Source organism: Lipophrys pholis, assembly GCF_963383615.2.
Source record: "Lipophrys pholis genome assembly, chromosome: 15".
Lineage (NCBI taxonomy): Eukaryota > Metazoa > Chordata > Actinopteri > Blenniiformes > Blenniidae > Lipophrys > Lipophrys pholis.
In genome coordinates, this window is record NC_137642.1 from 4522351 (window position 1) to 4548042 (window position 25692).

At 43.0% G+C, this 25692-nt stretch overlaps 1 protein-coding gene across 1 annotated transcript in view; it reads left to right on the forward strand.

The window, feature by feature from the left end:
- Positions 1–11002: 11002 nt before the first annotated feature.
- Positions 11003–25692, forward strand: part of ttc27 (tetratricopeptide repeat domain 27) — a 101191-nt gene continuing 86501 nt past the window's right edge. The window contains exons 1-3 of the mRNA XM_080481056.1: positions 11003–11265; positions 23532–23715; positions 24642–24765. Coding sequence (XP_080337182.1) covers positions 11175–11265; positions 23532–23715; positions 24642–24765 — 399 coding nt within the window. The 5' untranslated portion in view covers positions 11003–11174. The remainder of the gene's footprint in view (positions 11266–23531; positions 23716–24641; positions 24766–25692) is intronic.

The window sequence follows — 25692 nt, forward strand, 5'->3', positions numbered from 1 at the left end:
AGTTAGTACCTTGATCCGACTATCACTTTGGGAAAGCCAAACACAGAAATAAACTGTGAAAGTGCGTGTTCCACAGACTTGGCAGTTATTGTGTGTACAAGGTAGGCAGCAGGTTACTGCGTGACTTGACATTACTGTGAGCAGATAAGCCGACCCAGCCCGTGAACAAGGTAACGGGCCTACACAGTCAATAATTAAATTCTGGAATGGCTCGGATGCAACCACAATTAGACTTAACGCCCAAAGTTGGTTGGGCTTGGCGGGCAGCTGACAAACATGACATGTTTTAATATGGGAGGAAACATCTTTTTTAAGGTGCGGCAAGAACAAATGTCTCAGGACCCGATCGCATGTCTTACTCACGACAGAATGCTCAGACTCGTCACGCGCTACCTTTAGTGGGTGGGAACAACGATTTGAAACAGAATCCCCGATAATGCCAGGTGGGGCAGCAGATCCTGAAGGAAGTACCCACACACGAAATCCACCACTTGGCTTGCCGGACGCACCTCCTCAAAACAACCTTTTAATGACACGTCCGCTTGCTGCTGCACCGCCAGCTCACTACGAGACAGGGACACAGGAAAATCAAAAGGGACATGAATATTTTTGACATTTTTCCCTTTCACAGCTTCAGTACGCGTCATGGCAGGAGTCACATTGAGACACATTTAGAAACTCCTTGCTACTCTCATCCGGCCGAGGAATCACTAGTGGCTCTGCCTCAGCTGGCACCGTTAACGGGGCAGCGTCCGCCAACATACATCCCCCCACCAAACCGCCCACATACATCCCCCCACCAAACCGCCCACATACATCCCCCCACCAAACCGCCACAATACATCCCCCCACCAAACCGCCCACATACATCCCCCCACCAAACCGTTACCCAAAATCACCGAAACACCTTCAATTGGCAACACCAGTTGCACAGCCACCGCAGCTTCTCCCCCAAACAGTTCACAATCCAGACACTTTATGCAAGAGAACAAAGAGCACGTTGAACTCCGTTCCACAGGCCGGAACACACGCGACCGTCTCAGACTCCCTGGACAGCGGCAACACATCAGCTGGAATAAATGAGTCAAACGTACCTGTGTCTCTCAGTGTTTTTTCACTGCCCACCAATGACACCTGCCTCTCAATGAAGGGAAGATATCAATCCAAAGCTTCTGAACCAACACCTTTCACTTCTTGTTTCACAGCATCACACAAAGGCGCAGCTAAACCAGCCTCCTTTGGATGAGCGTGAAAGGTCCTGGACTTCGCTTTCAGAAAATGAGAATCTGCCTTAATGTGCCCACGTCTCTGACAATGGTGACAAACCCGATCACGGTCACATGCAGCAGCACCTTTGAAATCAAACCGTCTCGCACCATTAGGCTGACTAAAGCCCTCGCTCCATGTCTCTCTTGGCCCACGAGGACCATAATACTGGCTCGGACCCAAGTTGTGCGAATACTCCTCCAATACCGCTGCCTCGAAACACTTGTAGCCTTTTGTTCATTAATGTACGTCACAATCGTAAACAGTTTTTAAACTCTTTCATCAAAATCAAGTCCCGTAACGGCCCAAACCCCTTAACGTTTTGCGTCGCGCACCGCCGGTCAAATAGCGCAGCTTTATCCTGTCCAAATTCCGTCTCACACACACCAAACATTTCTCATCAACTCAGACAGAAGCGGCAGGTTGGGGAAGGCTGGGTGAAGACCTGCATGAGAAGTGCATCAGACTTTAAGCAGAGATTGATTTGGCAGTCATCACGACATCATGAAGTTCAACTTTCAAGGACTGTCACTGTTTATTCCCACCTCATGAGTTAGTTTTAATGGCCTTTTTATTTACCCGTTTTCTTTTTTTTTTTTTTTTTCTTTTGGGACTTTACTTATAACGGCACTGTGCAGTCTGAGTGGTCGCTTACTGGGAGTTGTGGAATTTTTATTTGGTGATCCTTTTGTGTGCCAATTTATTGTGTGAATTTCAAATGTGTGGTGGCCTTTTATCTTATTGGAGTGTGTTGGGTCCCATTTATTGTTTCACCCCATGGTCTCCCTTTTCAGCCTATTTTATACAAAATGCACATTTACACTTTTCATATTTTGTTCCTTTAGATCTGCTTCTGTGTAGCCGTGGCCCGCCTCTCGCTGCTCTTTTACTGTAATCCTGATTGAAGTCCAGGTTAAACATGCTTTTGTGAGAGTATTTTTGGTTAGAGAGGAACAAAGGGTGTTTTCTTTATTGTTGCCAATAATTTGAAAGGATTCTCCAGCTGTTATTGGAGTCAACTTAATTTATCTTTATCGTGAACTCCATATTGTTTAGTGTATATTTCTGTTTCTATTCATCGGTTCTTTTTATTTCAAAATAAATATTTTGTAGATATAAGGTGGAGTGACTATATAGTGAGGCCATTCCTAATTGAATCCAGGTCAAGCCCCAGCATACTATTACACTCGGTCCATTCAGTATTACATTTCCCCGCTCCCTGGGGCTGGGGTTACATAACCTTACACAGCCCCCAGGCTGGATGGCCTCACCTCCGCCTCTGTGTGTGTGTGTGTGTTCCCTTGTGCTGTTTGACAGGAGGTTTCCTCACCAGCTTCCTCCTCCTGTCCTGATGTGGAGCACTTTGGTTGGAAAGTGACTTCAGATTGGCTGAGCTCCGCCCACCAGCTGAGACTATTTAAGCAGCTCCAGCAGCCTCCTCAGGGCGGCTGATGTAGGAGGCGCCTGTTCAGTCTGCCCAGAGAACCTTGGTGTGTTTGAGATGCTGCGTGATCTTTTGAACTCGGCTCCACTCTAAACCTTTGGATATCCGTATGCGAGTTAAACCTTGGTCAACAGGACCCGTCGTCCAACAGTTTGGTGAAGGTGCCAGCTGTTTTGTATTGTTGATTAGTGGTTTTTCTTAGTTTCCATTTTTCCCTCTTTTGTTTATTGAATTTGTGTCAGTTGAACTTTAATTAAAGGCCTTCTCGAGAAGAAGGTGCCTTTTCATGATATTAAATCAAACATTATATAGTTATTGGGCTTTACCTGTTTGGCCCTCGGTGGTATTATTGTGTCTTTGGGGTTCTGTTTGATTATTGTAAACCTGATCATTTCCAATAAAACCCTCACTTCACCCAAACTCACCCAGTGCTTGTTACTTCCTACACCTACATCCTTCTCTTAGCAGAGGAATTCAGGAATTCAGCCAGGAACAGAGACACTCAAACAGTTAACACCCTCACCAACCAGCTCCACTCAACCAGGCTGAAAATAAAGATTGAAACAACCATCCTCGACCTCCAGGCACATTATGTAGGACAATCTTGTTCTCACCGGCATTCCCGAACACCCCACAGACGACCCGGTAAAACTGTTAAGGACTTTCTGACGTTCCAATTCCAACTCCCTCCTGACATCGTCAAAAACATCACATTCCACCAGGTTCACCGTATGGGTCAGAAAAACTCCAACAACCAGCCACTCCCGATTTTCGCAAAATTCAAACATTTTAATCAGAAACAACGGGTACAAGGAAAACAGCTGAAAAGGAATGGACAATGGACTGATCAGTTTCTCAAGGAAATCTTGCTCCGCCATAAACAACTTCACCCCATCCGCAAACTAATGTCCATTGATAAACTCTACATAGATGGACAATTATACCAAGATGAGGACAAAACCCCTGGCTCTTCTAACCTCCGTACTCTCCCATATACAGTACTCTTTATCCTATTAAATGGACACTGACAGCTACTATAATCATCCATAAAATTCTAACATACATTATTGCACTATTGTCTCCCTAATAACACAAGATGTGTCCTGATCAGCTCTGGACTCTTCACAAACTCTTCTGAATATGGACCCACACCTCTGTTGTGTCTGTAGATAGAACTTTCTCAGTGACCATAGGGAGTCATTCTTCTTCTTTGGCCCCCATCACCTTTGGTGTTATGGTTAAACTTGATTTTAGGTCCAATTTTATTTTCCATTTATTTACTCCCACTCGGTCCTTTAATTCAACAAAATAAAGTATCCCATCATTTTTATGCAGATGACACACAGATATACTTCTTTCTAATTCTCCTTGACCGCAGTTCAGCATTTGATACCGTCGACCCTAACATTTTAATTAACCGTCTTAAAAATGATATCAGCATTACTGGTGTGGCTCTGAATTGGTTTGCATCCTATTTATCTGGCAGATCTTTCTCTGTTCGGCTTGGAGAAGCTTCCCACACTTGTGCTTCCCTTTTTTGTGGAGTCCCTCAGGGATCTGTTCTGGGCCCCCTCTTATTTTCTGTATACATGCTTCCCCTTGGGGATATTTTGCGCAGCCTTAACGTCAATTTCCATTTTTATGCGGACGACACACAACTATATTTTCAGATAAAGCCTGGCACCACAGACACTTCTTCCATTCTTTCCTGCTTGGCAAAGATAAAGAGCTGGATGATAGAAATGTTTTTACAATTAAATTCCTCAAAAAACCAAATCCTTTTTATCGCCCCTTATGGACCAGGTTGTAGTTGTAGTTCTAGTGATTTTAACAGCCTCTGCTACACTCTGGGTAGCTCATCGAGCAATGTGTGAGAAGAGGCCTGCAATCCCTGCGTCATGTTTGACTCTGACTTGTCTTTTGACTACCAGGTGACCAAGGTGGTCCAATCCTGCTTTGCGCAACTGAGACGGCTCGCCAAGATCAGGTCATTCCTCCCCCCGACAGACCTGGAGAAAGTCATACATGCCTTCCTCTGATCGAGTCTGGATCACTGTAATGCCCTTCATTCGGGCATCAGTAAGCGCAGTGTCCAAAGGCTGCAGCTGGAGCAGAATGCTGCTGCCAGGTTTTTAACAGGCACCAGGAGGAGGGACCACATTTCACCTCCTCTATGCACTTCACTGGTCAGTTTTAGAATAGATTTAAAAATTTTACTACTTGTGTTCAAAGCCTTGAATGGTCTGGCTCCTCCTTATATCAGACATCTGCTAACTCTGTATGAGCCAGACCGCTGTCTGAGAACCTCTGGCAGAGGTTCTTAAAGCAAGGCTGGTTACTAAGGGTAACAGAGACGTTGCTCTACAGGCACCTCGGCTCTGGAACGCCCTGCCAGAGGAGCTCAGACAAACTCATTACCCTGTTTTAAGTATGGTCTTGAAACTCACTTTTATCGCTTGGCTTTTATAAACTGAAATTCTTTTGTTTTTGCTCTTTTCCTTCTGATCACTATTTTATTATAGTAATTTTATTCTGGTTTTAATGTAAAAGCACTTTGTAAAAATGTTTTAAAAAGTGCTGTACAAATAAAGTTACATACCTTCCTCTGAGATCTGCAAATCCGGGAAGCCAAGCTGCTGTTTTTAACTATCTTAATGACATTAACCATTGGATGGCTCAAAATCTTCCCCAACTAATTAATTCCAAATCCAAAATAATTCTCTTCAACCCCTCCAAACCCACAATAGTCTGTCTGCCAACAACCTTGGTCCATTATCTTCCAACGCAAAGCCCATTGCCAGAAACCTTGAAGTTTTATTTGATCCTGACCTCAGTTTTGCTCCCATCATCAAAAAGGTTATCCAGTCTTGTTTCCTCCAAATCCGATTGATTGCCAAATTGAAGCCAATGCTCTCTCGCCCTGAGTTGGAAAAACATTCATTCTCTCATCTTCACCCACTTCGACTACTGCAACTCCCTTTTATCTGGAATCCCTTCAAAGCTCCATTATCGCCTCCAACTGGTCCAAAATGCAGGGGCAAGGCTTCTTACTGGTTTTAACAGGCGACAACACATCACACCTATCCTCCAGTCCCTGTCCGTTTTAGAATTGATTTTAAGAACTTGCTGATTACTTTTAAAGCTCGTTGCACTCTCGCCCCCAGTTATATTACTGACCTGCTGACCCCATACAAGCCTGCTCGCAGCCTTAAATCCTCAGGTGGTTCCCTTCTGGTCAGACGGAGAAATCAAGTCACCACTGACTCTCTAAGCCCCCTCTTCACTAAACAGCCCAGCAACAGAAATATGTGCAGCAATGTGCCGAAAGTCGTCTAAGCTTCCAGAAAAGGATGAGGAATACGAAGAAGAAGCCTATGTTGCCCACTGAATAGAAGTCCACACAACAACAATGGCGATGCTACTGGCTTTGTACACCCACATGAACTTAATGCAGAAAAGATACGGCCTGTACCAAATGGCTAATCCCCTACGTCGTCAGTGCATTACATGGCGCATTTGATTGATGACACAATTACTAAAGACATTATATCCTTATTACTTGAACGTGGTAGAATCAGCATTAGTTGTGCTACTCAGCTTTTACTAGGTTTGCGTCGAAACGTAATATCTGATGACAATGTGGTACGTTCCGTTTGTATTTAGAGAAGCTTGCACAGCTCAGGTCCCCTGTTGTGTGGTCGCATCCAAGATCTTGCTACTGATGGGACATAACTGTACCGGATTTCAGCCCGCAACAGTTTATTCCAAACTTTCGTGTCTCCCGGGAGTCATCCTCCATGTGCAATCGGACCAGAGACGTCCTGGCGAAAAAAGACACAAATTACCGTCTGTGTGTCTCAGTACAGAAACGGGTCGCAATTGTTCTCTGGAAACTGGCTACTGGTGGTGACTACAGGGCCATCAGCCATCTTTTTGGGGTTGGATTGACCACTGTGAATAACTGTGTCCATGAGTTTTGCAGTGCAGTCATCAGGGTATTGCTTCCTGTACACATCAGGACTCCTGATGCCACAAAGTTAATAGAAATGGCCACACACTTTAATAACTGTTGGAGAGTCCCACAGTGTGTGGGCGCAATAGATGGCAGCCACCTGCCAATAATTGCAACGGAGGAATATCCAAGGGACTACGACAACCGCAAAGGATGGCATTCAATTGTTTACAAAGCTGCTGTGGGTGGCAAAGGACTTTTCTAGGATGTGTGTGTTGGCTTCCCAGGGAGTGTGCATGATGGACGGGTTCTTCGTCAGTCACATTTGTGGAGTATTTTAGGTGATGGGCTCTTACTGGGGCAAAAGATGATGACCATCTCTGGCTGTGCTGTTCAACATCACATTGTTGGCGACCCAGCCTACCCAATGCAGAAGTGGCTCACAAAGCCATTTTGAGACACTGGCAGACTGACCCCTGAACAACATGCATACAACTACAGGCCGAGCTGTGCACGATCTGTTGTAGAAACGGCTTTTCAGAGATTATAAGGACAATGGAGGTGTCTCTGGAGCTGAGCAAGAAAATGGCGGTGACTTGCTGTGTACTCAATAATATTTGGGAGGAAGAAGAGGATAACATCAGTGAGGAGCTCCAGGGCGGACACGTCAACAATCAGCCTGCTCTCCAACCATTGCCTGATAATGACAAACTGGAAGGGGCATACTTTAGGGCAGCTTTGATGGAGCATTTCAATCATAGAGATGAGTGATATTTGCAACTGAAGATATGCCGTTATGTTGACAAACTTTCATCCAATGTCAAGTGTCTCTGCTCTGAAGCAGTCAGTCTGTTCTTCTGTGCTACTGCTTAATATAGCGTGTTATTTTCTCTGGATTGTACATACGTGCGGGTCAATGTAATAACTATATTTATTCTACAATTACTTGGAGTAACATATTGAGGATTTATGATCTGTACCAAGAGCAAGAACTGCAGAAACATAACAGGTATAAAAGAATTATTCAATGTCGAAGCAAGTGAACTTACTTTGGTTTGGAATAGTTAACGGATTATTCTGAACATATTCAAATATCACAATCAAGAAAAGGTACAAAAGAGACAAAGAAGTTGTGGATTTTTTGCACATTTAAACCTGCCTAAAATACCTGAAGTTGTTAAACTGAGCTGCACGTAGGATATGACCTTTGAAGAAGTAGAAAATGTGATTGATACTTTGCACTCTGGAAGACTTGTGAGACTGACGACCTGCCTTCTGAAATATATAAAACTTCCACATCAACATGACCATATGATCTATAATTCACATACAACAATATCCATGTATCTTTTTCTTAAAACGGTTTCTGTCCCTGTTGCATGGACATTACCAATCACACAATGTTTTTGTCCCCCATATTATTCACTCCTCCTTGAATAAATGTGGAGTTGTTCCTAGTAGCAGTTTTCGCTTTAAATATTATTTTTACTGTCTGTAATTCTAGCCCATCTCTCTGTTTGAATGCATAAAAGTATGCATTGAACAGTGGGAGTTGCGGTAGTGCAAAAACAAAACAAGCATCTCTTTGAAAAAAATTAAATAAAATTAAAAATAAATAAATAAATAAATAATATATATATATATATATATATATATATATATATATATATATATATATATATATATATATATATATATATATACACACACACACACACACACAGCAAACCACACAACATCCATCCATTTTCTTCCGCTTATCCGTTTCCGGGTCGCGGGGAATTACACAACACTGCACACAAAATAATAAGTCGTATTTTGGGACCAGCTGCATTGTTGCCGACGCCATGCGTTCCAACACACTCAATAGGGTGTCGGTCTGAAGGTCCATGCGAAGTTGATGACGACTTTTCTCCGTTTTGATGTGGAAATGGAGGAAAGAAGTGACGGGACACGACATTTTTCCGGCTTCATGTCGGAGTTGATGTATTAACGTGGCTAAAAAGACAACACCTCTCTGCTGCTGTTGAGTCAAGGAATGTGTTGATTCCAAGCGGGGAGAACCTTTATTGTGCCTCAATACAGACAAAATCCTCTCTCCTGATTGGCTGTGAAATCCGTCAATCTCGGATAAGCACCGCCTTTTTCTTAATTGACTGAACACACAGGTAGTTTATCACCAGAGATCTCAGCTGAGAGCCGCCATGTTTGATTTGTAGTTGAAGGAAGCAGAATCTGGGATTTAGTCTGTGACCAGGAGAGCGTTCAAGCGTTGTGTTGTCGTGCAGCCCCACTGCTGCTGCGTCTTGCGTCTGCAGGTGGGTCCTTCCTCCTGGAAGACGTGGCTGCAGCGACCTGCCTCCTCACTGGGCACTGTGTGAATCCCCGTCTGCCGAGCAGAGACTTTCTTTTAAAAACTTTTAGGCATTTTAGAACATTTTATAAGAAATCCCATTCTACTTTTAACCACATCCCCTGCCTGGCTTCTTTGATTTTTAAAAAGGTGTTCACCACCTGATCATTTTATTAAGTGACAAATTATTTTTTAACTGTACACAAACATTGGACTCACCCTCACCTTCCGAAAGATTATGGTGGTTTACACCTGAATATGTGTGCGTGTGTGTGTGTGTGTGTGTGTGTGTGTGTGTGTGTGTGTGTGTGTGTGTGTGTGTGTGTGTGTGTGTGTGTGTTTTAAATTCTTATTTTTCTTTTATTTTCTTTTTTTTAAACAATGTTTCGGTCCAAACAGGGGCTAAATATGTATCACTGCACATTATACTGTGAATATTTGTGTTTGTGACAAATAAAGGTCCTGATCCTTGATTTTAAGGTGAGAAGGATTCATGAGACTACAACTTGAAGTTTATATATTTTATCATATTTTATTTTAAAGATATTTGATGAGGAGAGTAGTGTAAATACTAAGTGATTCATGTTCAGTATTAAGTTCACAATCGGTTTTATTCATATACTTATTTCTTTCATATGCTTTCTTCCCTTTTTGTTCGACTTTTTTTGGTCCATTGTGTTTTGTTAGGAGTGTGACTTATTTGGAGAAATAGTCCTGTCAGGATATATTATAATACTTTATTATTGTTACTGAAAATTCAGAAAGGGGGTGTATGAATGAATGCATGAATATTTCTAAGGTTTATAAAAAATTTCATAAAAAAAAAAGAAAGAAAAGTAGTTTCTACGGAACATTTATAAATTCACAGTTTTCACATCCTGAAATGTTTTCTATCTATTCATCTTGTCAGGATTATCCATCTGAGGATACATCCTGTACAGGCTGTTAGTCCTTCACAGATACAGACTTCTTCTTGCTTATTCGCTGAGGCACTCAACTATAGGGTGCATTACCGCCACCTACTATGCTGGAGTGTGGGCCAGAGTATCTATCTATCCCTTTTATTTATTTCATCTAAAATCTACCAAATAGTCCCATTTAGTTTTTTTAAAACATCAAGAGATCCTTAAATTCACCCTCTACATCATTTAAAACACTGCTTAACTGGAAAGACTCGACCCCCTGCTTTCTCAATCATCTGTTCAACTTTTCTCTATTACGATTATACTTATTACAATGGAGATCACATGCTCTACAGTTTCCACATGTAACCCACACTCACATAAACCTGATGGATGCTTCCCTATTAAACACAAAGTACTCTTAAGCCCAGAACAGACAGACACAAACGTTTTCACAACTACAGGTAGTTAAGGATCACACATGTATGTTTTTAGAGATGGAGTCACACTACAGCGCCCATTCATGCAAAGGCAGAACATCTGAAGCCGGATTTGAACCGGGAATATTTTCAATGTGAAGTGAGAGTGCACTGTTTCAGAGAGAACTATTTGAATTGTGTTTGTACAGAATTTTAGGCAAGTCTGTTTTTCAGCTTTATTCAGATACAAGGCAATGACAATACTTAACAAAACAAACAATAGCACAGTAAAACTATTTATGTTGTGACATCCTACTTTACACAAATGTATTGTCAATACATAATTACTGTCTGTCTGTGAGCCTTCACATGCAAATTCTTCATTATATTAAAGTGCAGGGTGTGTGTGTGTTTATTCGTGAGTCTATTGTGTTGTGTGTACGGTATAGGGTGTGTGTGTGCATGTGTCTAGGTGTACACTGTGTGTTAGACTGTACTTTATTGTGTGTACGTGTATATTTGTTTATGTATGTATCTACTGTATTTTGTGTATGTATACTGCGTGTGTTTGTATGTAAAGTATATATCTGTGTGCGTGCACGTGTACTGTTTGTGTCTCTACTGCGTGTACCCTGTGCGCGTGCACGCCTCCATCAGTTTTTCCCCACAATGCAGCGCGTCTCTGTCATGGCGGCTCACTGAAGCCACTTGCGCCACATGTGGAAATAAACTCTCCGTGAGCGCGACACAAACCGGACCGGCTCAATAAACCACCCGGTGACTCTCCGAGCCCCGACGGGACACTAACGGACTGCTCACATTCCACTTCAGGAGAGTCATGCCGCTGGACGTGGAGCTCCCCGTGCTCCGGGGCTTTCTGACTGTCAGCGAGGCAGCGGGATGGAAGCAGCGGGTCTCCGGTACTCCAGGTGAGGCTGCGGGCTTTTAGCTTCACCCAGTAACACATCACCAGGACCGGGCTCGTAGCTTCACCCGGTAACCCATCACCGGGACCGGCTCGTAGCTTCACCCGGTTACCCATCACCGGGACCGGCTCGTAGCGTCACCCGGTAACCCATCACCGGGACCGGCTCGTAGCTTCACCCGGTAACCCATCACCGGATACGGGCTCCAGTCATTACTGACCGCTGAGCGGTCAGTGATGACACTAACCGGTATGGCGGCTCTGTTAGCAGAGTTAGTCTTTAATTTTTTAATTACAGTGAATTCCTGAAGATTCACGAGCGGCTAACCGGGCTGTGTGACAGAACGAGCAGTTACTGTCGCGTGCGGACGTCATGCCAGACTTTATGTAATTATTGGCTCATTTTAGCTCATTTAACGCGTTGGCAGGAGATCTATCTTTTTAAATTGTTCAAGCTGGTTGTTAGGGATGTAGGGAGTATATTTATTAATCGGCACACATTTTACCTCTCTATTTATTTGAGTTAAGGTGAAATGTGAAGTTTTCTGAAGATCACTAGCTAACGCTAGCTGGAGTTGGCTCAGTTTTCCTTCGCTCCTCATGAAGTGGCATCCTGGTGGATTCCAGCGGGAGCTTCTGTTACTTATGATTTCCAGCAAGCCGAGTGGGAAATGTGGTTAAGTTTGAGAAACCTGAGAAACAAACAAACCGAGGCAGCGGCTTATTCCGGCGGATTTTATGAGTGGAGTCCGGCGTGACGTCATCCTTCAGTACAGCTGAACAGAGTCGCGCCGCGCGCACATCTGCCGACACACACACACACACACACACACACACACACACACACACACACACACACACACACACACACACACACACACACACACACACACACACACACACACACACAGTCTGACTTTTTACCCCACTTTAGTCTCAGAGTAGCGGATTCTGAGTTAACCCTTTATTCACTATTTGGTCACGTTTAGTAACGTCCAGATTTTTCCTAAATTCAGAATATCCATTGATATCAGTCAGAGATTATTTGACTGAGTAGTCATGATGACCACTGGGTTACCTTGGCTTTAGTGAAGCATCTTTTCCTCCCACTGGGTGCTCCTGGTGGATGTTTTCTAATTTACATTACATTTGGGATGCTCTGGTTTTGGTGGTCTTGACTACAACACAAGGAAAGATTACTAATATTCAAAGTTAGTGGAAATCATAATATGGCCATTAAGAAATATTTTCTTGACTTGACTTAGTCTTGAGTCTGACTCGGTCAGTCCACACGGTGGATTTTCTTTGGCCCACTGCTGCATCAGCGAACTTCCACTGAGCTGCAGCTGATCAGACACCCCAACATTATCCTTTCATTTCACAATTTGCCTTCATATTGTTTGAAAGTCCAGCCCATTGAAGCAGCAAAGCAGCCACAGATCATGATGCTGCCTCCACCATGCTTTAGCAGGAGAACATGACATCTGAATCATATGTCATCATTCTCATTCTTAACTTCAGGTTGCATGTTATGGAATCATTAGATGACCACTCATTTGTTTTTCCAGCATCATGTTTAATTAATGGATTCTGCAAAGATAAAAGAGATAAAATGCAATATTATGGTAAATGGACTTCAATTGTATATTACTTTTCTGAGTGCAGCCCCATCATTAATCACATTCACCCATTCACACACGCAATAATGGGCATGCAAGATGCTGGTACACTTCAGCATGTAGACCTGAGGAGATGAATCAAAGCTGCAATCTTCCAATTGGGAGATGGTGAATCTACTAACAGAGCCATGCCGCCCCATCCAGTCCATGAGTAAATCCAATGTATAACTGCCAGCTCCTGAGGAGCTTTATAGGGTTGATAGTTGTCTTCTCTCTTTGGATGCTAAAATGTCCAGATTGAACCACATAACTCAGTGAAACACGGCATTGAGTTTTGAGCAGCACACTAAAGTGTTCCCCCTCACTAAATGAGTTTTTTCGGACTCTGTGTTATCATGGTCGAGCTGGAGTCTGCACCTCATTTGTTTTTTGTGTAGCACATTGTGGCTGTGTGTTTGAAATGAAACGGGGCTGTTTTTTAAATGAGACAGGGACTGTTTGCACCGCTCTGAGTGACACCTCTGTTCTTCCTCGGCTGTAAATGGTCCACTGCACTCTGCCAAAATGACCTACATGGCAAGCTGCGCAGCCGTGGTCCATCTCTCTGACACTTAAACAGGCTTGCTGGTGAGAATGGCGCAAGGCTGTGTGGTATGCTTTCTGAAATATTAACCTATGGGATGCTTTGTTTTGTTCTGATTTGACTTTATTAGGCACAGGGTTAGTGAGTCAGCTCAGAATTATTGGACAGGGTTTTTTGTAACGGAGTCTTCAAAGAAATGTAACAACATATCTCGGTGAGGTCTATAATCATAATGCATTGGTTTTATATAACACTTTTCTTGACACACAAAGACGCTTTACATTGCATTATTCATTCACTCCATGCCTGTGGTGGTAAACTACATATGTAGCCACAGCTGCTCTGGGGCAGACTGATGGAAGCGAGGCTGCCAATCTGCGCCGCCAGCCCCTCCGACCACCACCAACCACTCACTCTCACACTGAATTCACACATGCTGTTCGCGGTTCAGTATCTTGCCCAAGGCAGAGATGGGAATCGAACCTGCAACCTTCCAATTTGCAGATAGCCGCTCTACCAACCAAGCCATGCCGCCCCATCAATGTCTATGGCCTCCATGTGCTGCTAGAACAGCTTCCGGTGCTCCTTAACCTCTACTGTCTGGACCTATGGAGCTCTAGTCCAATGATTAATGCTGTGGTTTTACAAAATATCAATTTATTGGTGTTTGGTTGAAAGCAATGGGAAGCAATACTAATAGAAGCTCTATAGGTTACTGGCTCTCAGTAAATCATGGAACCGGTCGATTTGCCCTGAACACCCTGCCGAAACAGTTGAAGGGGTCATATTATCCAGCTTTTTAACATCTTCACTGGGTCTCGTTGGTCCAAAACGGTTGTATTTGAAGTTTATTGCCCCAAATACTCTTGATTTTCAGCCATTTGAACACCTGAGCTGCATTCAGAATCTGCCGTCATAGAGGAGGAAGTGCTTCTTCTCGTGGTGCCATGTGCCAGAGCAGAGCTGCCTAATTGTTGGAGGGTCAAAGGTAGGGCCGACCTTGATTGGGATTGGCTAAACCCCTGATGACACTAAGTCACCGCGATTCAGGAAGGATTTACTTTGGATAAAAAGCTACAATGCTCAGTATTGTAGAGAATGTAGCAGCACTATTGTATAACCTACATACATCCAGTAGGAAATGTACGGAGGTTACACAATTTGAGGGTAAAGATCCTTTAAACTATGTGATTTCAAGACATCAAATATCCTCCAACAACACTGTAGGGTAGAAACGTTCAATAATATAAAAGGTTATTATTGTGGGTAGAGAGACACATCTTCCAATCCCAAGGTTGGAAGATTGATTCTCATGGCTGCTTCTCCAAGTTTGAATTCTTGCTTGAGACACAAGTTTCTCCCAAGTTGTTGTTGCCATTGGTGTGTGTGTGAATGGCTGGCCAGTGACACAACAAAGCTCAGATGATCCTGGGTGAGGTTTGGAGAAAGACAGATTGGGGTCACAGAAGTGGGATAGCCTCAGGAGATACCTTTTCAGATTCTTAACATGATCTCATATTCTGAGTTTCTAGTATGAAGGTGGATGTACGTACATGAAAATGGAAAAACCTTTTTCAGTAAAATGTAGACCAACCAGATCACCTGACTGTGGCAGTAGAGCTCCTACTTTTGGTCCCTGCCACATGCGTTTGTGTGTGGTGCACCAAGAGAAGGTTATAATGAAGGATGACTTGAGCATTGTTTGGATTGTCTTCAGTACCTTCTACCCTGAATTAATTAAAGCTCTATGGAAGATAGATGGATGGATGAATGACACATCTGCTATGTGCATTTTTTCCGGGCACAAGTAACTTTTTACTGTAGTAATTTTTCATCTTCAGTATTGATCTCTGCATGTCCTTTTCACAGGAAACCCCGTGTTTCCATTTGCTTTACAACACTTTTGTGTGTTGCATATTTATAACCTACTAACCCTTGAACCAGGTGCATGAAATGGTTGTTTATTTAGGTCTAAAATGACTGAACAAAATCACTTATGTCCCTTTAATAGGCTATTGATTCAGCCCCACCCATCTTTCTATTGTCCAGTTTTACTGGTTCATCTCCGAACACTTATGTGCCTTTTTCCTGCTGCTCGGGGCTTTGCACTGCCCTTCTCTTGTTGGATTCCTCTCTGCACGACGTGCTTACCAATAGATGAGGAGCTGCTGTTCTCTGGGGAAACTTCCATTTACTCCCTCCTGTGTTGAATTTTCAGTGTTTAAGTATCTTCTACATTCAGAGCTATCTATGAAATTGCTGCCTTCAAAATACAACTGGACACTCTCCCCAGGGGTCATTGGTTCATTGGTCCTGTGTCCCTGCACATTTACAGCGCCAGGAAACCTTTGGAATCTGCTGTTTAAAAAAACAACAACTGATGAGCTCTATCTTAAAGCACGTTTATGCTTTTATTGCGCTCAAAAATGTGTCTGAGCTTCAAATAGTGTAAATGTAACTGCCGTTTGTATCTGGATGTGTCCATTGGATTTTGGCATGTTAGGTGCTTCTCTAGATGAACATGCTTGACCCAAAAATGAGCAAAGTTGTTTTTAGAGGAAAGAAGAAAGTGACTGATGGCTACCATGGTGACGATAGAGGAGGTGGCACTGATCTTCCAGTAGTTCGTCTCATTGCCACTTTTAGAAATTATGTCATTTCTCTTATTTGGACATTAAAAAGTATAGAAAAACACATAATTATCAACCTAATACAAAATAATTTTTATATTTAATGACTTGGTGGAGAAAAGTGAGTAAACACTTAGATTTATGAACTGGTTGAATCTTTTTGACAGTAGTAACTTTCACCGAAAACTTCAATTAGATGCCGATTAGGTTGAGTTTTGACAGAAAGCTTCAGCTCATTTCTATACTGGGATTATATGGCATGGATAGCTCTCTTGAGATCATTCCACTGCATCTGTGTTGGCCTCAGGTCTGGACTCTGAGTGGGTCATTCAAAAATGTGGGTGTTATGCTTTTGGAGCCATTGTTTTAGATTTACCAATGCCGTAGGTCATTGTCCTGCTGCACCACTTACGTTCAACTGAGCTGAATAGTTTATAATTCCTTAATGCAGAACAAAGGAAACGTAAAAGGGTTCACATTTAGTGTTTTGCTGTTAAAACCTCCCCCTTTATCCACATTGTATTTCAGCAGAACTGTGTGTTTTTAGATGTTAAACCAGGTACTGACAGTAGAATAAAACATGACCAGTCTCATAAACCTCATAAATCTATAGTACAGCCACTGAAGATTGTGTGAACTACCCCAGCGCTGATCCGTCTCCTGTGACTGCCAGCATGTTTCAGTTCAGGGCGAAGTCATGCACACTGAAGATATTGCTGCGCCTGTGTGAGCTATTCTTGATCGTTTATCTCATATCTATATGTCTATATAACTGCTCACTCCTGTGCGCTTTTGCAAATTCTATTCACCATTGCCTTATTAACTGCACCTCATTGCCTGAACCTTTATGAATTATGGACTAATTTGAGAGGCTCGACCTTGTTTCCCATAATTGCTGCCATTTCATTGGCAGACCTGAAGAGTCACTGAAATGCCATTAAATATGTGGCCATACCTCAGGCTTCTTTCATTTCTCCCCCATCATGAAGTCAGAGTCTTCCTCGTCTTTTCATTCTCTCCCTCCTGCCTCACAGTGCTATTATGGCAGCCCCTGGGTTTCATTAGATCAGCACAAAGATGAAATTCCTCCTTTACAACACTACGCCACTGCAAGTGCTTATTAAAGCCAAGGGGGTAGTTAAGGGATCATGTGACTGATCTAGAGGTGGGAGCGAGTGGTCCTGGAACCTGGCTTCCTGCAGGAATGTTGGTCTATCCTGAACACATTAATGAGGTAAAGAATTGGGGGATACACGGTTGTGTGACTTTGGATCCCTCGCTGAGGTTTGTACCAGTGCTTCTTGGTCACCTGCTCAACTGCAGTAGAAGAGCATATACATCAGATTTTTGCATAGATATCACAAGTATTTGTATTTATCAAGTAACTGACATGTTTACCCCAGGCTCTACTGGCATGGAAACAGACCGCTCATTTGTTGTGATCTGTGATTGGTGGAGTCATGAATACATGTGACATCAGAACCTAATTAATGTGTCTGCTTGGGGTTGATTTGGCTTATTTCTGGTTGTCCTGTATTTATAGTCTGAGGGCCACTTTCTCTCTCTGAGCTTTCCAGCCGGTGATTGTTTTGTCCATGATTGAAGTGGAGCTGATGACATGGACACACCCGGGATGAAAGCCTGACCAGAATGAAAATGTTTCATGTAAACATCCATCACGATCGGATGATTTTGACTCAATGATTCAAAAATTTATGTAATTCCAAATGAGGAGATTGGTTTATGTCCATCCTTATTCTGAACAGAGTCCATTTACATGCTGGATGTGGGATCATGTGATCATGTCACAAAGCATGATGGGATATATCTCCTGGCTGCATGGGATGGTTTCCTTGATGCACATGAACATGCATGGCGATCTGATCATTTTATTCAGTCTTCATTAAAATTCAACATTGATGACATTTGTCCCTCAACCGGAAGGTTGCCAGTTCGATCCCCCATCTGTCCACATGTCGAAGTGTCCTTGAGTGAGACATTGAAGTCTAAACTGCTCCCGATGGATGGAGCGCCTTTCATGGCAGCCACCTCCCTTTGTGTGTGAATGTGACTCACATTGTAAAGGGTTTGAGGAGCTGTTAATTCAGTGGAAAAGCTCTATTTAAATGAACTCCATTTAGCTTTTTACCATTTGGATGTAAATGTGCTGCTCAGTGGTAATGAAACCAAAGCCCTGGAGAGACTCTTTATACGAAGCCAGATTGATTTCAATCTCACTCTTGTAATTTCTCTGCTTTTTGAGTATCAAGTTATATTTCTTCTTGCTTTTATGATGCAATTCTTAAAAATAATATTGGTATAAGCGTTCAAAGTTAGATTAAACCATACTGCTTAATTCATCTAAGGACTGGGGCTGGGGGCCGATCTCAGCCGGCAAAAAGTCAAGTGGATCCAGGACAGATCACCATCACTGAATTTAATGTCACCAATTCACCCTGAACCAATGCTTTCTTTTGGCTGTTTGAGGAAACCAGAGAAGACGGAGACAACCCAAACATTCACAGGGAGAACATGCAAACTCTACACAATCTCCACTGACCCCAAAATTGGACCGGGAAACTGTCTTTGCTTTTACACACAGTCATGTTGAAAGTCAATGAGACGGAAGGTTAAAAAACTGAAGTGCAGAGGAACAATGGATGTTTGGGGCTCTGACATGGTGTTTTAGACCTGAATGAACTCGTCAACTGGAAATTGTCTGAATTACCCCGAGAAAAAAGTAGACTGCACATTAGTTTTAGTATTTAGATCATGCTGAGATCTTTGGATGTAACCAGAAGTTCTTTTTTTAACATGGACGGTGATGTTGGAGTTGTGGTTCCGTCTGTTCGTGCATTTATTTTGTACTCTTGAAGGACTGTGATGGAAACCATTTGGACTGCTTTGCTGCTCATCCAGGCTTTGTTATGCCGCCTCTGAACACCCTCTGCTTCCCTTCTTCTCTCTGCTTTCTCCACTAGGGGAACTCGGAGCAATCAATGCTAATGAGCCGAGCCAGTCTCCCTCCTCAAATAAAAAGCTAATGAAAGACGGGGCGCTGTTGAGACGAAGCACTCTGGCAGCAAAATGATTTCAGTTTGGTACGCTGTGGCCCCGCAAGCCCCACTCTGTCCTCCGATAAATCAACATTTTTCATCAGTTCAATATCAGCCAGCCCTTCTCATCTCTCACACACGGAGTGCCTGCTGAGTGTTTCTCTCTCTTACACTCTGCCGCTGCATGCCGGATCTGTGGGGAATACTTCGATGTGCTCATTGACATAATGAGGCTACGGAGTGAGATTAAAAATTACTAGCAAACAATATCAAACAAATGAGGGGGCATGGGTTGTCAAGTTGGCTGCAACTCTGAGGCGGAGCTGAGTTCTATCAATTTGTGTCAGGAGGCTGCAGGGGAAATTAGACGAATACATCAACGCAGCAGTTCTCGCTTTGCTGATGATTAAAATCACACACCAGCGTTGTCCACTTGGGCTGGATCATTGCTCTGACACGCTCTTCTATTACACAGCTTTAATTTAATAGGGAAACGTGAAATCTTTTGTCGCATCTGTATCTACAAAGCTCACTATCTGTAGAAGAGCCAGTTACACACACACACACACACACACACACACACACACACACACACACACACACACACACACACACACACACACACACACACACACACACACACACACACACACACACACACGATTCTTATTCCCTCATTTGAAGAGAAACATGATGACCTTGCATGTTTTTAAACTCTGCTGAATCTACTGATTCATGCGTGTCAAGTACAGTTTTTTTTTTAATTCAATGTCTTATGATGCACTGCTATACTGCCAACAAGGGACATTTTGACGAATGATCCACTGTCTCTGTCATTGAAACATTTTTTTGAATAAGGCTATTTGAAGAGACTAAAAAAGGAAAGTCTGAATTTAGGACAATTTATAGGCAAGTATTTAAACCTTGTCACTGAAATACATTGTGTGTAGTAAGACAGAGCCTTTTGAAAGTTTTAATATCAATCTAGGAGGTTTCTGTAAGATTTTAAAGTTTGCTGAAGTTGAAGGCCTATTACACGGCAACAAATACGACTGTATCCGCAAAATTTTCTTCACTTTTTGGTGGTCTGTTTACACGACACCAGTGTGCGGATCCACTGTATCCGCAAAGTTTTTATCCCAGCTCCCAAGGTGGAAAGATTCTTTCACGGTCGCTATTCCCTCCTGCAGAGACGGCCGGAGGCTACGAGCGCTCTTACTGTGCATGTGCACATCTCTCCCCCTCCCTCCTCTTCCTTCTGCTCATCCACTTGTAAACAAACATGGCCGACCCGTAGTGGTATCACTCGAGGTCCGTATTCTAGTTTTATCGTCCACATCAGTAGTTTAATAGTTGAGACTCACCCCTGATAACATCCGATGCGTCATCAGTCCATGCGAATGTCGGGTTCTCTCCATTTTCTTCACGTTTATAGTGAAACGTTGTCGTCTAAACAGGGCCTGAAATCAAACCAGAAAACATGCTCTGACTGCTCTGCGCTCAGACAGAAAATACTTTAAGAACACCAAAAACGTAGCATGTTACTCAGAGCTACTGAAGATGGCACAGTTTGTCTTTGCACTCCCCTCTGGCTCAGTTGGTAGAGCAGTCGTCTCCCAATCGGGGGGTTGCAGGTTTGATTCCCATCGCCACTTGTGCACATGCTTAAGTGTCCTTGAGCAAGACAATGAACCCCAAACTGCTCCTACTGGAGTGACAGTGCCTTGCATGGCTCCAGCCTCTGTGTATAGGTGAATGTGATTAATGATGTAAAGTGCGTTGGGGCTCCTTGAAAAGTTGAAAAGTGCTACATAAGTGAAGTCCATTCATCATTCGCTCTCAAAAAGCAAAGGTTGGAGGTTTTCTCACTGACTCAGATGAAAATGTATTGGATTAACAGACACCCCATCAGTGACTCAACTGACAACTGGTTTGTCTTCTTGGCCAGCTGAGTCACTGAAGGGGCGTCTGATGGTCCAATACAATTTCAAAGACTCTAAAAGCAAAGATTTTCATGCTTATTTGCTGAATGATGCGAATCTGCGAAAGATCAGCTCTTCAGCAACGTGCGGGACCAACAAGGGAAACTCATTTTGTTTTTCTTTCATTATTTATATTTTTACATTAGCCCAAATAAAACAAGAATTGACGACCCCTCTTTAATTAGTTTGCAAGGAATACCTCTATTTTTCCCTTTTTGTTTAACTATGATTTTAATTTTTTATATTTTGCACAAGAGAAATATATTTTGGAGCATTGGACTATCTTTCGTTTTCCTTTTACTTACGCATGCTGTGAGGTATTATTTACATTTACTTCACAGAATATGTTCATTTCAAACAGAGAAGTATTGTTTTGAATCGATATAAGGCTTATAAAGCTACTTTTAGGTCTTTGAGTATTTGGGGTATTTTTGCAGTTCCTCCAAGAAGTCGGGTTGGGTGTCGTCTTTGGGTTTTCAGAAAATGGTCACCCGAGTGTTATCTCAGACGTTCAACCGGTCAAATAAGACAAAAATGGGATAGATATTGAATACTTGGATACACATTGATATTTTTAATAACAGAAGTATACAATTCCAATATCGATACTCTCTCTGGCAGTAAGTGTATGTGAGTCTGCCTGGCTAGTGCAGTAGATATCAATGCAATGCAGGTTTGCCTTTTCGAACAGGAAGTGAAGCAAGCAGCCAAATGTACTGCCGGGAAAAATATTATAAGCACCTTAAAGTTCCTCCACCAGAACCCACACGGGAAAAATGAAAAATTTAGAACCCAGTTTTAGTTGTTGATGTACATCTCTAATACGTTGTCAATCCCTTTCTGAAAGAACTTCATCATTACACTCAGACAAACATGTTTTCCCAGCATTCAAATTAGGGCTGAACGATTAATTGCATTTGCGATAATATCACGATATGATAAAACGGGATTTTCTAATCGCAAGGGCTGCGATTTGACTTCTCACGTGATCTAATCACGTGACGACTTGCGCTTCCTGCGCGTGTCCTCTGCCCAGCTTGCCCGAACAGGCTAGTGGTTTTTAGGGATGGAGCCGATCCGATCCGGGATCGCGTTCCGATATCAACGTGATTCACGGATCGGAAATTTCAGATCCAACCTGCGGAGATTTCTGATCCATGAAGCCTCGTCTGCTTTACTGTTACTGAAATGACTCCACAGTGTTTCCCTGCTGCTGCTCTGCTCGCTGGCTGCAAACTGTGGACTGGATTTCCTGAAGGGAGGCGGGTCTCAATGAGACGTGGAGTAATGAGTCAGGAAATCCATTCCACAGTTTGCAGCCAGTGAGCAGGCTTCGTGAAATTTACGAAAATTACAGACGTCATTTTGCCCATTTGGGTATATTCGGTGTTTAAGGGGCGGTCCACATGAGCAAGCCGTGAACACGGGTCCCAGAGTGGGGAAATTCTAAAACCCCAGCTCATGCCGTCCCAACACCCCGGGGTGTGGACCGCAAGGTCAGCAAAGACGATCATCTGTTGAAAAAAGATGAAATAGTTGCCCCCCTCTTACCCCCACCGCGGTCCGCAATGTCACCTCATAACCACAACAATCACGGACTACAAGCTCCGGTGGAGCTGCAGAAGCTACTGACGACGGTAGCAGCAGGAGGAGCAGGACCATAGACCTATAGAACCAGAGTTATAAAGGAGTTTATGAGCAGGAGTCTACTTCTAAATTTCGATGTGGTGTGTCACAGCGCCCCTAAAGGCTGGGCATGTGTACTGCATGCCCTGAAGTTTACAAGGGATGCAACTTCTTTCTACGTTATAGAGAACCTGATTACTTGAAATGTGGCCATTTTCGTGTAAGCTCTTTGTAAAATCCATAATTAGAATTTGTTCATAAGAGATTGTATTTCTAATAATAATTTTAATACTTTCAAACGTATTCAGTCATTCTCATTTCAAGTAATCTGTGCTTATCAGCTCTTCAATAAATTTTAACAACTAAAAGTACTTGATTTGTGTTTTCTTCATTTGTCGACGATGCCCAACCCTGATGTCAAACTAGCCTGATAGTGGCTAGCTCACCGCATCAACATGGTTGGTGCCCTTTAATATCCAACGCCTTGCTTCACGTGGCTGTGCATTGCTCCGAATTGTGGCATGCTGGTACATTAGCTACATACACCCTGAGTAATATGCAGGAACTCTACAAGCTTCAAATGTAGTGTCTATTTTTGTTCTTTGCCATTTGCATATTTGAATGCAGTTGCACAATTACAATGCCTTTCTTAAATCTTTCTATTTATGGTAATAAAATGTGGTTCACTTTGGAAAAAAGATCTATTTAATACCAAAGTCATGATTGGACATGCTGACGGCGTTCTCATGCTGGTTGTGCATGCTGTGTTTCCAGAGGCGGGCTCTCTGCTGGAGCACTTGATGGGAGGGAACTTTGAGGCAGTTCTGCAGAGCCCCCAGGTGGTGGAGTTGCTCACCGGAGACGCCAACTGCAGCGCGGACGAGGACATTGAGGCCTACCTGGAAAGACGGGTTCTGTGGTACCTGGACGGTGGCGCCAATGATGACCAGACCAACAGGTATTTTAGCCTCATAACAGCATCCACACCTAATAAACTTGTTTTTTCGACTCAAGTCACATGGGTCACATTTCAAGCAACACCACAGAAAATGTGGATTTGAAAACAGACGTGGTGTGTTATTGAAATATTAATGTCAATACAGAAGTTTCAAAATTAGAGTGAACTAGATATTTTCTGTACAGGCCTCATGTTGCTAAACCTGCCACACTGTTAAAAATAAGTCGATTACTTTTGATGTATCACCATGTACCTGAGAACCGTATTAGAAATATTTCGCAATTCTTTGTGTTTTTTACCTTGTGGTATTAAGCTGAACTGGATCCTCATTTTATTTACATTCTCCTGCACAGTGCTGTAAACTTAATAAAATCAATAATCACAAGTGAATATTATTATGTTTTAAACTATTTTGAGTAGAAACAGAGGTGATTCTTTCAATATTTCTTTTATTAAATTTGAATAACACAGTGGTTGAACTTGAATTTTGTTTTTAGTGGTAATAAAAAGGTAAATATGTGTGTATATGTGAATGATAATACGTTAGGCTCTCATTTCATTGTTGGACTGATATTGTATGTTTGGAGGTTGTTGTTGTGCAGAGTGTATGTCATGAATTATTAATTTTTAATAACAGCTTAACATTTCAGTGGTGTCTCTCAGGGGAGAAGTGTCTTTCGGCAGATGAATGCAGCACATATTCCTCCTCTTGTCCCATCATTACCATTAGCGCCTTCCCTCCCTCTCTTCTATCACCTTCTCCATCCTGATGAAAAAGCAGGAAAGCGTCAGGATAGGTGTCTGTTTTTAGACCCATGGATGTTGGGCAGAAGAGACCTGTCTCTCAGAGCAGAGAAACCTTGAAAGTGTCCTCAGACCCAGTGTCTTCAGTGAGTCCGGTGTGTGTCTCCTCCCTCCTGCTGCAGGCAGCTGGCAGTGATGGCCTTGGCTGCTTCATGCCTCCACCTGTTTGCTCAGAGTAACTGGACCGGGCCGACGATCTGCCTCAACCCCTGCGACCATCTTCCCGCCGCCCTGTGTTCCTCTCAGGTACGACGCCGTCTCCTCCACACTTCCACGTCCTCTGTCCTCCTGTGTCCTCCACTTCTTACAGCAGCCAGTTGGTTACTAATAGCAACAAGACAAAATAGCCTCTTTCTGAGAGCTATCTGCTGATTTTTGTATGTTGGTACTTGGTAGGTAGCTCAGCTGCTTCACTGGTCTTTCTTCTAGTTGACATTCAGAAGCTCTACCATCCAGGTTTCAGAGCATCTTCCTCCCACTGACTGACTCCCACTTCAGCTAAACCCGTTAAGTGAATCAGTTATTGGATTGAGACATTGTTTTAACGTTTTCAATCGAAAACAACAGCAACTCTTTTTGTTCACACCTTCAAATGTAGAGTCTATTTTTGATTGGGTTTGCCTTCACACTACACTTTTGAGAGTGGATCAAACCGCCAGGACAATGTCATGCAATTACAATTGCAATTACAACAGCTGCTCATTTGGGGGCGCTACCGCCTGAAACAAACACTGACCAGAGAGGAAGAAAAGCATGCCGAAGAAGCAGCTTGACTCATTGGGTACGTCCGAATTGTCTCTCCTAACTCCTTATCTATCAACTTTACCTTAACCCCATGGATGACATCACGGGGTGGGTTTGGTGAGTCACAGCGCCCCTCAAGGCCTGGCATGTGTACTACATGCCCTGAAGCCTTGTGTTGAGCCGTGTTCATAGTGAGGTGTGGACGGAAGTTTTTTGGGAGAAGGCCAGGGAGACAAAAAGATTGTTTTTTCATCGTGTGGCTGTACCCTCAGTTTACAACAACAACTAAAGAAAAAGCCGCACCGAAGCAGCAAATGCGGTGCGGCTTTAAAGTAAAAGATTTTAAAATAAAGGATAAGTACCCACAGAGGAGCGATATGGCGAAAAAAATAACCCAGAAGGTTACGCTAGTTTGAAGGGAGAGTGGGA